General features: G+C 46.0%; 1 protein-coding gene across 1 annotated transcript; it reads right to left on the bottom strand.

Moving 5' to 3' along the window:
- Window positions 1-818: 818 nt before the first annotated feature.
- On the bottom strand, window positions 819-11,641 carry SMARCB1 (SWI/SNF related BAF chromatin remodeling complex subunit B1). The gene is made up of 10 exons (XM_085075917.1): window positions 11,427-11,641; window positions 9,746-9,857; window positions 9,067-9,096; window positions 8,451-8,580; window positions 7,729-7,866; window positions 6,926-7,053; window positions 6,225-6,391; window positions 5,606-5,796; window positions 2,115-2,246; window positions 819-1,190 (listed from the first exon to the last, which is right to left on the bottom strand). The coding sequence occupies exons 1-10, from the start codon at window positions 11,517-11,519 to the stop codon at window positions 1,151-1,153; spliced, it is 1,161 nt and encodes a 386-aa protein (XP_084932043.1). The 5' UTR covers window positions 11,520-11,641; the 3' UTR covers window positions 819-1,150.
- Between the last annotated feature and the right edge of the window lie 12 nt (window positions 11,642-11,653).

The following is an 11,653-nucleotide window of genomic DNA, read 5'->3' as shown; positions in this document are numbered from 1 at the left end:
AAAGGCTTGAACATAACTGTCAGGCTGCCAGCAAAATCTGCCCTGCTTGCAACACTCATCAGTTCTGGCAGTGAATGGTAGGAACTCTATCAAAGAGATTCGGGCACCTCAACAGCAAGATAGATTCTAATTAGTTTTTAAGCAAGCTTGGATTTTTCTTTAAATCTCACTTCAATGGATTGTGGTTTTAAGCTCCCTAGAGAAAGACAGGTTGTTTCTAGGGTTGCAAAATCCTGAGATGGCAGTGGTAAGGGTATTCAAGACATGCACTTTGTTTTGAGTGCTCTGTGCACTGCAACTGGCAGTATTGTGTGGTGACAGTGACCACAGCAAAGGCACTGGCTGCAGAGAAGCTGCAGTCTCAGTGACTGGAGGCTTTACCTGCTGTACCAATTCAGAGACTCTGCTGTTTTCTCAGACACAGTTTTCACAGTAAAAAGGGTTCACACACACCAGGCTGACATCTGACAGAAATGACTGTTAAGTCTGTGATTTCAGTCAAACTATTCTACCTTGTTGAATAAATCAGCTGAATACCTCCCCAGGTTCATTACAGACTCTGCCAAGTATGGTAACAGACCAATCCTTTAGAGAATTGTTTCCTGCTTCTAGTTAGAAGTCTCCTTCTCACTTTCCCCTGCAGCAAAAGGTTTTGGGCTGTTTTACCTGTTGAAGTAAAGCACCCATGAAAACAATGCATGTGAGTGTTCAGCATTATACCCAAAAGCATTAATATTAGGCCCTGGGACTGCTCAGTTACCAGAATAGCACAAAACGTGGTGAGGTTCACTGTTCATTCAAACTTACGGAACTCAACCTAAGTTGTATGCATTCCTTTTATTTAAAAAGTTGCCTAATAGTGCACATTGCACCTATACAAAAAAATCTTTACACTGTCCACACACAGGTATATAAGGGCTCCAACCCCTACCACAGGTCTCAGCTAGATCACACTGCTCATGCAGCGTTCTTGGTATGTGGCATTTGGGTGGAGGGGGTGGGGGCAGAAGTCAGCAGTACTGGGAACTCTTGGCAAGTGGAATGTGTGTCCCCTTCAGAGACAGAAAGACCCCTGCCAATCCTAGATCCATTTGGGGAGAGGAATAGGGATAAAGTCTGTAAGAAGAGCACCAGTGTCACAACAGGAAGGTTACCAGGCTGGAGCAGTATTGGCCAAACGCCTCATGCGCCTAAGAGAGAGAGAGAGAGAGATACAGTAAGTGCATGTTACAGTCATGTGAGGTCTTACCAAAATCAATGCTTTTGGGAAGGCAGCCACAGCCTTGTGAACTTTGTACACAGAACTCCTCAGTCACCTGTGAATGCCCCTGTTGATAAGGCTAAGACACTATTTCACTAACAGCTTTTAGGGCACTTTTGCTCATTAACTTGGATTGGACCAATTGCTACTGTAAACTCTTCAGTCAGCCACAGCCGATATACAAAATGACTGTGCTACTGTTAATCAGCAGTAAAAAAAAAAAAAAAAAAACTGGGAAAGAGCTGAGCCAGTATATTTACTGTTTCCACAATGTATCTTTTGGAGAGATGCTAATAATTCATTTTTATCTGCCTGGAAGAATTTCATCAAGTAGGTGGCAAGCTCTCAACTGCTTGTCAAACATTACTTAGCAGGTCTCTGGTGGGCAGAGCTTCTCCGGGAGCCACACAGTGCTCCCATGCTGGCAAACAGGTTGGTATCAGTCAGCCTAGAGCTGGGAGCTTGCCCATTGCTACATCAAATTGAACTTTTCCCTACATAAAAGGAGGCCTTGTGGCAGGATTCTAGGCAGCATGACAGTGCACAAAACTCCAATATTCATGCTTTCCTATACAAACAACCCCCGTGGACAAGCAGAGAGCCCAAGGAAAAGGAAAAAAAGGGTTAAAAAAAGAAAGGAAACTTTGCTTCAAGCAGGAGATGGTTAAAATAGAGATTTCGATGTTTGTGAAAGAAGGTGATAACAGTTTAATACCCTGAAGCTAAAGTTTCTGTTATGGTATGCAAGTCTGACATCCTGCCAGTTGGCTCTCAGTAGGGAAAGACAAACATCAAAGCTTCTAACTTCTGTCAAGGGACAGGCCAAGAAAACTGGCTTAAGTAGTGGCAGTACCTTGTGTTTCTGTCCTGGTCTCTGATCTTCTTCTCCATCTCAGCATCTGTGAGGGTTTCCAGGAGAGGGCACCACTGGTCAGCATCCCCCGTGTTGCGAATTGCGATCTCCACAGTCGGCAAGGGGTTCTCGCTGCAGGGCAGACAAAGGCATCAATCCCAGTTCATTAGAGCTGGGCGTGCTTCTCCCAGCGCAGCAGTGGAGCTGGGACTGTTCACAAGGCTCCTTGTCTAGCCTTGCTGTTCTGCAATTCTGACGTACTAGCTGTACTTTGCCTAGCACACCCCTGACAGCTCTTCCCTGGAGAAAGTCTGGCTTTCTTGGGAGCCTGATACTGGAAAGAGCAGTCTTTTAGGGCCTACTGTTGCAACCAGAGGCTAACAAGCAACAAACACCAGGCTGTCTCCCAGATCACAAGATCTGCTCCTCAGAGATTTCTCTGCCCTGACCAGCTGTATTATCACATGCACAAAAATATTTACTGCTTCACTAGCTGCTTTTCAGTAAAAGTCAACAGGAATTGACCAAGAGTAGCTTCCCAAATATTGACAGTGGAGCCGGAAGCCCAGCATAAACATAGAGGAGCCTCGGAATGTAAATGTTTGCTTTGAATTCTCAAAAGTGGCTCAGCCTGAGCTGCAGAAGTGTGTGTGTGTGAGAGGAGCCCTGGGACAGGTGTGCACACACATCCGGCCCCCCTCTCCAGGGACATGCACCCCTACACAGGATTTCAGCACTCACAGGCAGCCCTCTCATTCCCCCAGGAAGGAACTAAATTGCTAATCATCATGGGAACATACAACATCTGCATCAAAGCTAATAATCTAAAATAACAAGTCTTCAAAGTAATGCTACCATGAAAAATTAATCCAGACCCTTTGGTATCTGATCCAGGGAGGAAGCTTTAATCAAGTACTGCTGACATTCTCTAAACAACACTCAAACCCAGGAATTTCATCGCAGTCCTAGAATGCCACATATTTCAGGCAAAATGCTAGATATTAACTGGGTTTTCGTTACTGATAGCATGATCTCTACCTCACTTACTATGCTTAACACTGAGGAAAGTGCTGCTGCCAGAATGGCTGAAAGGCACTGTCAGCTGCAGGCATCCCAGGAGAGCAAGGCACTGCCTCTGCTCAGGGTCCTGGCCTCTGGCAGTAGTGTCAGGGGCATGCCAACAAAGCAGGGAAACATCATCTTTTGCAAAGGTGATGGGTTTGGTGTGTGAGAGAACCTGTACCATCACTGAGGTCTCAAAGGCAAAACTGGCTATGAAGTGCTGTGTGCTGCCAGCAGAAACATTCAGTACCCAGGAGGAAATACCACAGCACATGTTCCCCCTGAAAATCCCATTGGCAGCAGTTACCTGTCTGCCTCCAATCCTGCCCTTCCACTGGAGTTCAGGCTTTCCTTGTTTTGCACAGAGCAGGCCAGCTGAAAAAAGTGCCCTGGCTTTCATCAACCAAAAGACAGTTTCACCTCTCCCTCAGATGATTAAGAGGCACATGACTTCTCAAACCCCCCAGTCCCCTGAGATATTAAGGTTCTTTTGATGCATCTAAAGCAGACCCTTTCCTTACATCAATGGAATGATGTCGGAGCAACCATCACTCATGTGGTTTGGAAATTCAGGAACTAACCAACCACAAAACCCAAATATCATTAATCATAGTAAGGTTTCAAAAGTACGCCTTTGCTGGAACTAAAAAGGGAAGAGTAGGACATGTTTGTAGTATGACAAAAAAAAAACAAGGTTTCAATTAGATGGTTTTTTCTCTCCAAAAAGTTCATGTCTATGTACTTTGTTCTGTTGGGGTTCCTTTCTTAGTTTCTTATTTTCCCCTTTGCAATACTGCCACAGTCTAAAGAAGGCCTGAAATCTGCCTGTTTGAACTACCCCTAACAGGAAGCACCCTTCAGTACCATGGCCAGATATATGCTTTTAGAGAGGATAGTGTGAAGTTGGCATTAATGTGAGCCTAGGCAGCACTGACTAAAACTTTACTTGCTGCAAGCTCCAGCAACTGAGTGGAAGCAAAGAGATAAATGAACCCCACTCCCAACACTCAACACATACACAGATTAATTTCTTGGATATCTGCGATGCATGGAGAAGCACAGGAGGGAGGGACAGACACTTCACTCTCTGCTACTGCAGGCCACAATACAGACAGTGCTGCAGTATAACAGGTATCAGGTTTGAGTCTACCATCCTGCAAGTTCCCATCACTTCTCAGGAATGCCCACCCACTGTTTTGTTGTTATTGGTTTTGGAAGTGGTCCCAAGCAAGAACTGCAAAAATCAGTCAGCTGTTCTGGATGGAAAGGTAGATGCCACCTTCTACCTTCCAAGGGACATCAGCAGGATGGACACACAATCTAATTCAGAGTTTAATTCACATATGCTAAAGGGTCCCTTTCTGTTTTCTAACATGAATCACTCTGGGGATCATTTTAGAACCAGGTAGTTGCTGTGGAAGATTGTCAGGAGAAAAACTACACCCAGAGGAAGCAGAGTGAGACTAGTACAAGAGCAACTGGGACAGAGCAGATCGGTGTCTACTTCTCACAGAAGGCTGACCAGACAGGAAACCTTTGGATGGAGGAGGAAGGACCAGAGCTCATGGCAGCAGCCAGCTTCCCCACAATCTCCAGCTCCTCTTTGCTTACTCCCACTCCAACTAGTCCCTGCCCTCTGCCTGAGGTAGGACAGGGCTGGGCACATTTCCCTTTGCTGCTCAGGCAGGTCATCCTACTTCCTTGAATTGACCCCTACAGTACTGGTGTCAACAGTACCATTCCCTCCTCTGCAAATACAGCATTTGCTGAACTCTTAAACTTCCCTGACTGTCACCATGACCTGAGGTCAGAAAACCTCAGAGTGTACATTAAAGGATCATTACAGCTGCAGACTCAGCACTGTGCTGTGGATAACATCAGTGCAGGAACTCACCACAGAATGCTGCACAGCACAACTGGAAGCCATTTAGGAGACAAATTACAAAGCTGACTAATCAAACCTGACACTGCTGCATTCCAGCTGTGAGAAGGGCCTATGATCAAGCCACCTCTAACATCAGCCTGGGTACAGAGGTACAGTTTCCATCAGTCCAAGTTCATAACACCAAAGCTTGAAACAGTGGATGGCCCAAGTTAGGCACAGCCAATAAAACAAAAATGTATCTGGGGCTCATCATGACCTTACATTAGAAGAGGGACTGTTCCTGTTAATTACAGCAGCCTTTCATTCAGCAGTAGAAGCTGACATTTCATCAGTATTTGGTCCTGAAATGTATTAGACCCAACAGAAAAAGACAGCTAGGCACAAGCACAAGAAATTGTTAAGACTGACAGAATGGTGCCAACCATAATGACTAATTTAAAATGAAACTTCTGCATCAGGTCAGCTGCTCTAAGATCTATTGATGCAAGTGCCCATGAAATACAAACACACCCCAGAGCCACAAAAGGAGATGGCAGTTCAGTACCTGAAGGCATATGTCTTCTGATGCCAGCTCAGCTGCCCCCGGATGCTGTACGCAATAGTAGTGACAAACTCCCCACCCAGGCCAAGCTCTGAGCACAGCTTCAAGGCAAACTTCTCTGGTGAATTCTCCTTCTCTGACATGTCCCACTCAAATTGGTCTACAAGGGAGATGTTTCCTACATGGATGTTCAGCTGGAGATAAGGAAAAAACTGGTTATTTGTTTCCACTTTCACAAAAGTTTGTCAAAGGTAATTGAACTGAGGAGGCAGAGGCTGAAGAGCAGTAACTCCCAGTTATCTGCAAAGTTCCTTGACTGAATTCTTCATTCCAGCAGTATGAAGACAACTCAGCTTTGCTCACCAAGGTTCAGGTCTTCCAAGGGAAGATGACAATGCTTTAACTGGATTATTTCATCATCTCAGAGACTGGGCACATGAATGTTTAATAATCTGCCACCTTGGTTCTGTTCTCAATACAAAGGACAGAAAGGAATCTGGTCACAGGACTGGAATTAAGAGCTCCTTTGCTCTGAGGGAAGCATTTGTACTCTTAGTCCCCCATAACATAACCAGAGAAACCCAAATGGTTCAGCTCTCATTCCACTGCCTTCCTGTATTACCTTAATAATAACTCGTTGGTCTGACTGATCTTCCAGGATGCTGTCAGTTGGGTAGGACTCGATCTGCTGTCGGATGGCAGATGCAATAGCAGGGACAAAGGTCAGAGGATTCAAATCCAGGTCATCACAAAGGATCTCGGAGAACATTTCTGGGGTCATTAGCTTTTCTGTTACACAACAAGAATGACTGTTGTTACCTTTCTTAGAAATTAATGTCTGCCACTTACAGAATACACAAAATTAATCCCACAGGATGAGGTGACTAGGGGAATCCCAAATGGAATACCTTTTGCTTTTAAAAGGATCTTTTGTCCCAGGTCTGTAAGGACATACACACTGATACAGGGACTTACAGCCTTCTTTACCTGCTCCATGGTACCCATACACTATGGCCACAGAAGGCACAGCCATTAACCTCAGCTAACAGAGTACCCTCAGACCACTGAGCTGATGAACTGGCTCAGGAAAATATGCCAGCTAAACTCTTCAGACTACATGTGGCCAGGAATGACTGCGACCCATGGAAGTGGCAGAGCATTTGCTAAGAGATACAGGTACTGAATACAGTCCAAAGTGGGAGAGCTTTAAAGCTCTGTCTATATGGAGGAAGGACATACAGACCCAGGCTTGTTCTCTCTTCACATTTGGTGATGGATACAACTTTATCTCTGCAGTCTCAGGAAACTCTCCTTGCTACATACCATTCATGTTCCACGTAAATGCATCTCTGAGTTTCTGCCCATCAATTTCCATATCAAGCCTGATTGGAACCAGAACCTCTGGCTGGGATGCATTCTCATGGATCACTGCTGGGTCATGGTCATCAAAGCTAAAGTGAAGAGCAACAACACAGTATATGCAACGAGCACATGACACATCTGGCATCCACAGAGAGAAGGCAATGTTTGTGGGAAGCAATCCCCACACTCCAACTCCCCAATCAGTCTATAGACAGACTCCTCAATGCAAGCTTACAGGGCTATGACAACTAATACCAGTTTATCACTTTTCATTACATCTATCATAACACATTCCTGCAAATAAAACAAGGAAGCTTCCTAGGATTACATTTATCTTGGTTGCCTCAACTGTTATAATGGAAAAAATGTTAGTCACAAGCCTCAGAAGCATTTTCCACTAAATAAACTAGATCAAAGTAACTGGTATATGTCAGTGAGAGGCAGCCTGTCCTTCACAAAGAGGGTCTGCAGGCTCCTCAAATGACAACTGCTCAGCAAATCAGCAGGAAGTAGAAGGAACTCATCAGGAAAAGAATGAACCATTTTCCTGACAAAAGAAAAGACTCCTCTCTGAGCCATGGCTGGCTACTGTAATGTAGAGCCTCAAGACATACAATTTAACTAAGAACCTCCAGGTTAATGACCCGTAGGTCTTTTGTCAGTTAGGAATGAATCACAACATTACATGAACTCATCTGCACTACCCTGACAGCATGTCATTTTGGTAACTCTTTCCACTCTTCAGAAGCAGGAAGCTGTCTTACCACAGCGGGAATGTTCTCTTCTTATCCCTGCCCATGCGATTCCTGTTGATCGTTGTTGAGCACGGCACAGCATCCAGGTGATGAGAGCTGTTGGGCAGGGTGGGCACCCACTGGTTGTTCCTCTTTGCTTTCTGTTCTCTGAAGGAGACTGGATGTTAACCTGCAGGCCCTCAGCACCACTGCTGCTACTTAACGAATGGTGTAATTTTAATTCCTATTACAAGTTCCTGCTCTTTTATTCTGAAGCCATCAACATTACTGCTCCACCAGGAACTCATGTTCCACACCAGCCTCTCGGGAGGCAATTCTCCAGCTCACAATTATCCATCAGATATGAATCCAGGTGCACCTTTATAAATACTAGATTCATATTTGGATTTTCTGTCTATACTTTACAAAAGGGCTGCTAAAAAATGTGAGGTCTCCAGAAGGCAGTATGTGCAGAGTGTTCTGTAAAACATCTGTTACAGATGGAAGGCAGTAATTGCAAAAGAAGTCGTATCATCAAACACTTGGATTTTTCTTCCTGTTTTATGTGGGCAGTAACCCAATCATTACACTCTGGAGAACCCCATTTGCCCAACACTGCAAATGACTTAATGCAGACTGGCAAACAGCCCTGCACAACGGCCTGGGCTTATGCAATTCCTTGTGCTTCCTGCCCAAGCTGACATCTTCCAAGCAGCTCTGTTCTGAGCTTGGCCCTCACCGACGCAGGTTACCTGAGGTAGGTAGGAGGTTCTGTGCTGATTGACACTGCCTTGTACTTCTCATCATTTCCATCCAAGATCTCTTCCACTTCAGAAGCCTTTAACAGCGTCACGCTAGTGGCTAATGTTGTATAGCCATGATCTATTGCCAGGAAAGATGCCAATAATTAACACATTAAAGGGCTACATGGCTCTGTAGCATTAACAGGCTACAAAGTGACAAGCCCTCTCTGTCACTGCAGGAGGGACTAAAACAGAGATATAAGTGTCCTTTGGGCTTCGTCTTCTTGTAGATATTTACAAGGCCCAGTAAACAATCAACCCTCAGTGGACTTAAAGGTCGAAAATAGAGATGCAATGATCAATAGAAAAGCTGTTAAGACTTGGCAACGGGGGTGAAACCTCAGGACAGCTCTTCCTGAATGAGAGTGACCATCTGCATTGGAGAGTCCTGCTAAGGTTCTGAGAAAGAAGAGTTAGGCATGGGATTGAGAGGCACAATTAGGGCGACCACAGGGAGAGATCAGAGGAAGAGGATTAGACATTAATATTATTGCAATAGGACCAAAGGTCACAGTGGACATCCTTCCTCTAGCACAGCTAAGAATAACACGCAGATGAGACTTACATCTTCGGGGACTGTGAGACCGCTGATTTTCTGTTGGGGGAAAAAAAGAAAGCAAGAGGTCAGCAGGATACTTGGAGGAAAGAGACATAAGCCCAGAGTAAACCATTATTTTTATTATGCTTTAGTCTACAGAACATACAAGAAGTCATATTGCTAAGAAATTTAACTGCTTGTCATTAGTCCCCCAACACAAACAATACCAGTATTTTCCCTGTAGCAGTCACATCAGTAGCAACACACCACAAATTCTGGAGGCACAAACATCCAGTCCCTGCAAGAAGCAAAGTTAAGCAAAGATGCACATCTTCAATGAGGCATCCTTGCAACACTCCTGCCTATTTGATGAAAGAGACAAGGATGCCGCTCTTAGTCTATAAAAATCTCTTCTGAAATATTGTACAGATTTGGAGATGTGGCTTTTGCTTTGTGATGAATGTAGCCAACCCCAGGAATTCCATGATGGATGTTTCCATTTCAGAACGTTTTTTATCAGGTGATATTTGTTGCCAGGCTGAGCCAGGAGCCACCAGTGCCACCGCTGCAGGGTGCTCCATCACTGGGGCAATCTGAAGTGATTCACACAGCCCTCAAGGTGCACAAGCTTCTGAATCGCCAGGAAGAGCTTTTCAAGGCAAAATTTTCGATAAACATTACTGGGAATGTTTACTCATCTTCTCACCATGTGAAGAGGCCACTATCTTCTTCCTTTCTTCCACTGTGGCCAGTCGCCTCCAGAGCGAGGGGTATCTCTTGTACAGGGAACCCCGAAACATGCGCAAGTAGTTTCCCACCTACAAGAAGAGAAGTGGAGATGTGGCCTGGCATTCCATTTAGGAGATTTTTAGCAGAAGCTGGAACAAATTCAGCTCTTTTTAATGATAAGAAGAACCTCCTAAGAAGGTGTTTTTGGTGGGTTTTTGTGCTGTGTTTGGCATCAAATAGCACCATGATTTTTCTGGCAATACCAAAACCCAAAATTTTTATCAGCACTTATTTCACTAGTACTATCTTATTTCACTAGATACAAAAAACCTCCCATCCACTGATAATAGGAAATTTAATAGGAAAACACTCAATTCATTTTCATGTATTTTTGAACAACCTACCCGTTCTTTGCTTGTTTCCACATCAATGTGCAATGCTCAGTTGGAATTAAACTAAACCAGCTCTCTGACACATTATTTTTACATTGAACCTCTGAGTCATCTAGACATTATTTGACTACAGCAAATGCCTAGAGACTTGTATTTTGTTTTAAACCCTTTGAACATGTAAGATGTGATTGCTGCCAACAGTCCTCTTTCAGATTTACTTACCATCTGTAATGCAGTTCTGTTCTTCCTGGCATAAGATCCTCACCTGAGCTGAAGGCTACAGTTGGCCTTGCTGAACAACACAACTATTTCTAGACTCTGAAATCAAATTTTTAGACTGACAGGATGCTGTCAGACTGCCACACAACAAGGTTTTTATTCCTTGTTTGAGAAGACTCTTTTTTGATCTAAATTTTTAACTCTGTCTTTCCCTCTACAATGCTCATCAACAGAAGTTTAATTTAGTGGTAGATAAAAAAGGCAACCCTTTTCCTCCTCCATGTACCTGGTATGGCAATCTCACAGCTCAGCTGGCCGCAGTCACAGCTCTCTTTCAAACTCCATATTTCACATGAGAGAGTGAGGGGGATTTAGTCCCTGCTCAACCTATACAGCTGGCAGTTAAACTTATCCAGTATTCCCTTTTCTGCATCAAGGTGGAGGCTATAACATTTTTTCCTGTTTCCAGCTGTTTCCCTGGTGCTAATGGACCAGTGTTTCTTGCTTGAATAAGGCTCTTCTTCAGGAAGGCTCAACATCCTCTCAACACAGTGTCAGCACACACTGGGGTGCTAAAATGCTGCCCACCGCTGTTTGTTGGCCAGACTCCTCTGTACAAGGCAAAAGGAGCTGCACTGGCTGATTTTGGTGCTGTTACTCAGCCCAAAGGCCCAGGTGCAGGATTCATTGCCTCGCAGCATGTAAAACAATCCGAACCCTGAACAATGTGTACAGGAGTTCTCGGTGACCAGGAGCGGACCTCAGGCTGCGGTCAGGGGAGGATCCGGACCCCATGGACTCGTGCGTGTCCCGGGGGCCGCCCTTGTGCAGCACTGGTCCCCCAGCCCCCCAGCACGGCCGAGGCCCTCGGGCAGCGCCCGCCGGGGGCAGAAGGGACCCGCGGGGCCGGAATGCCGCTCCCCCACCCGCCAGGGCGCTCCCCCGCCCCTTCCCCGCCCTGAGCGCAGCCTCCCGCATCCCCTGCCGCCCGGCCCGGCCCCCTATCCCCCCAGCCCGGCCCGGGCCCGGCTCCCGCCCGGGCCGCACCTCGGAGCCGATCATGTAGAACTCGCCGTCCTCCTCCAGCTGGAACTTGACGGGCTTCTGCCCGAAGGTCTTGCTCAGCGCCATCATCATCATCGCGGCGGCGGGCGGCGGCAGCGGCGCCCGGAGAGCGGAGCGCGGCCCTGCGGCGGCGGGAGCGACAAGGAGCGGCAGCGCGGCCTAGTGCGAACCGCGCTCCGCGCATGCGGCGGGAGGGGCCCGGGGCGGGG

This window comes from Lichenostomus cassidix, chromosome 15, assembly GCF_008360975.1.
Source record: "Lichenostomus cassidix isolate B80296 chromosome 15, HeHo_3.0, whole genome shotgun sequence".
NCBI lineage: Eukaryota > Metazoa > Chordata > Aves > Passeriformes > Meliphagidae > Lichenostomus > Lichenostomus cassidix.
Note: the sequence above shows the minus strand (reverse complement) of the source record. Positions and strands in the feature narration are given on the sequence as shown.

What these genes read in the sequence shown, in the direction of transcription:
- SMARCB1 (XM_085075917.1), bottom strand. Translation starts at nt 11,519, where the DNA reads ATGATGATGATGGCGCTGAGCAAGACCTTCGGGCAGAAGCCCGTCAAG. An exon ending in TCTACATGATCGGCTCCGAG is followed by an intron (nt 9,858 to 11,426) that starts GTGCGGCCCGGG and finishes CTCTTCTTGTAG; the next exon opens with GTGGGAAACTACTTGCGCAT. An exon ending in AAGAGAACATTCCCGCTGTG is followed by an intron (nt 7,054 to 7,728) that starts GTAAGACAGCTT and finishes TCTTCACTTTAG; the next exon opens with CTTTGATGACCATGACCCAG.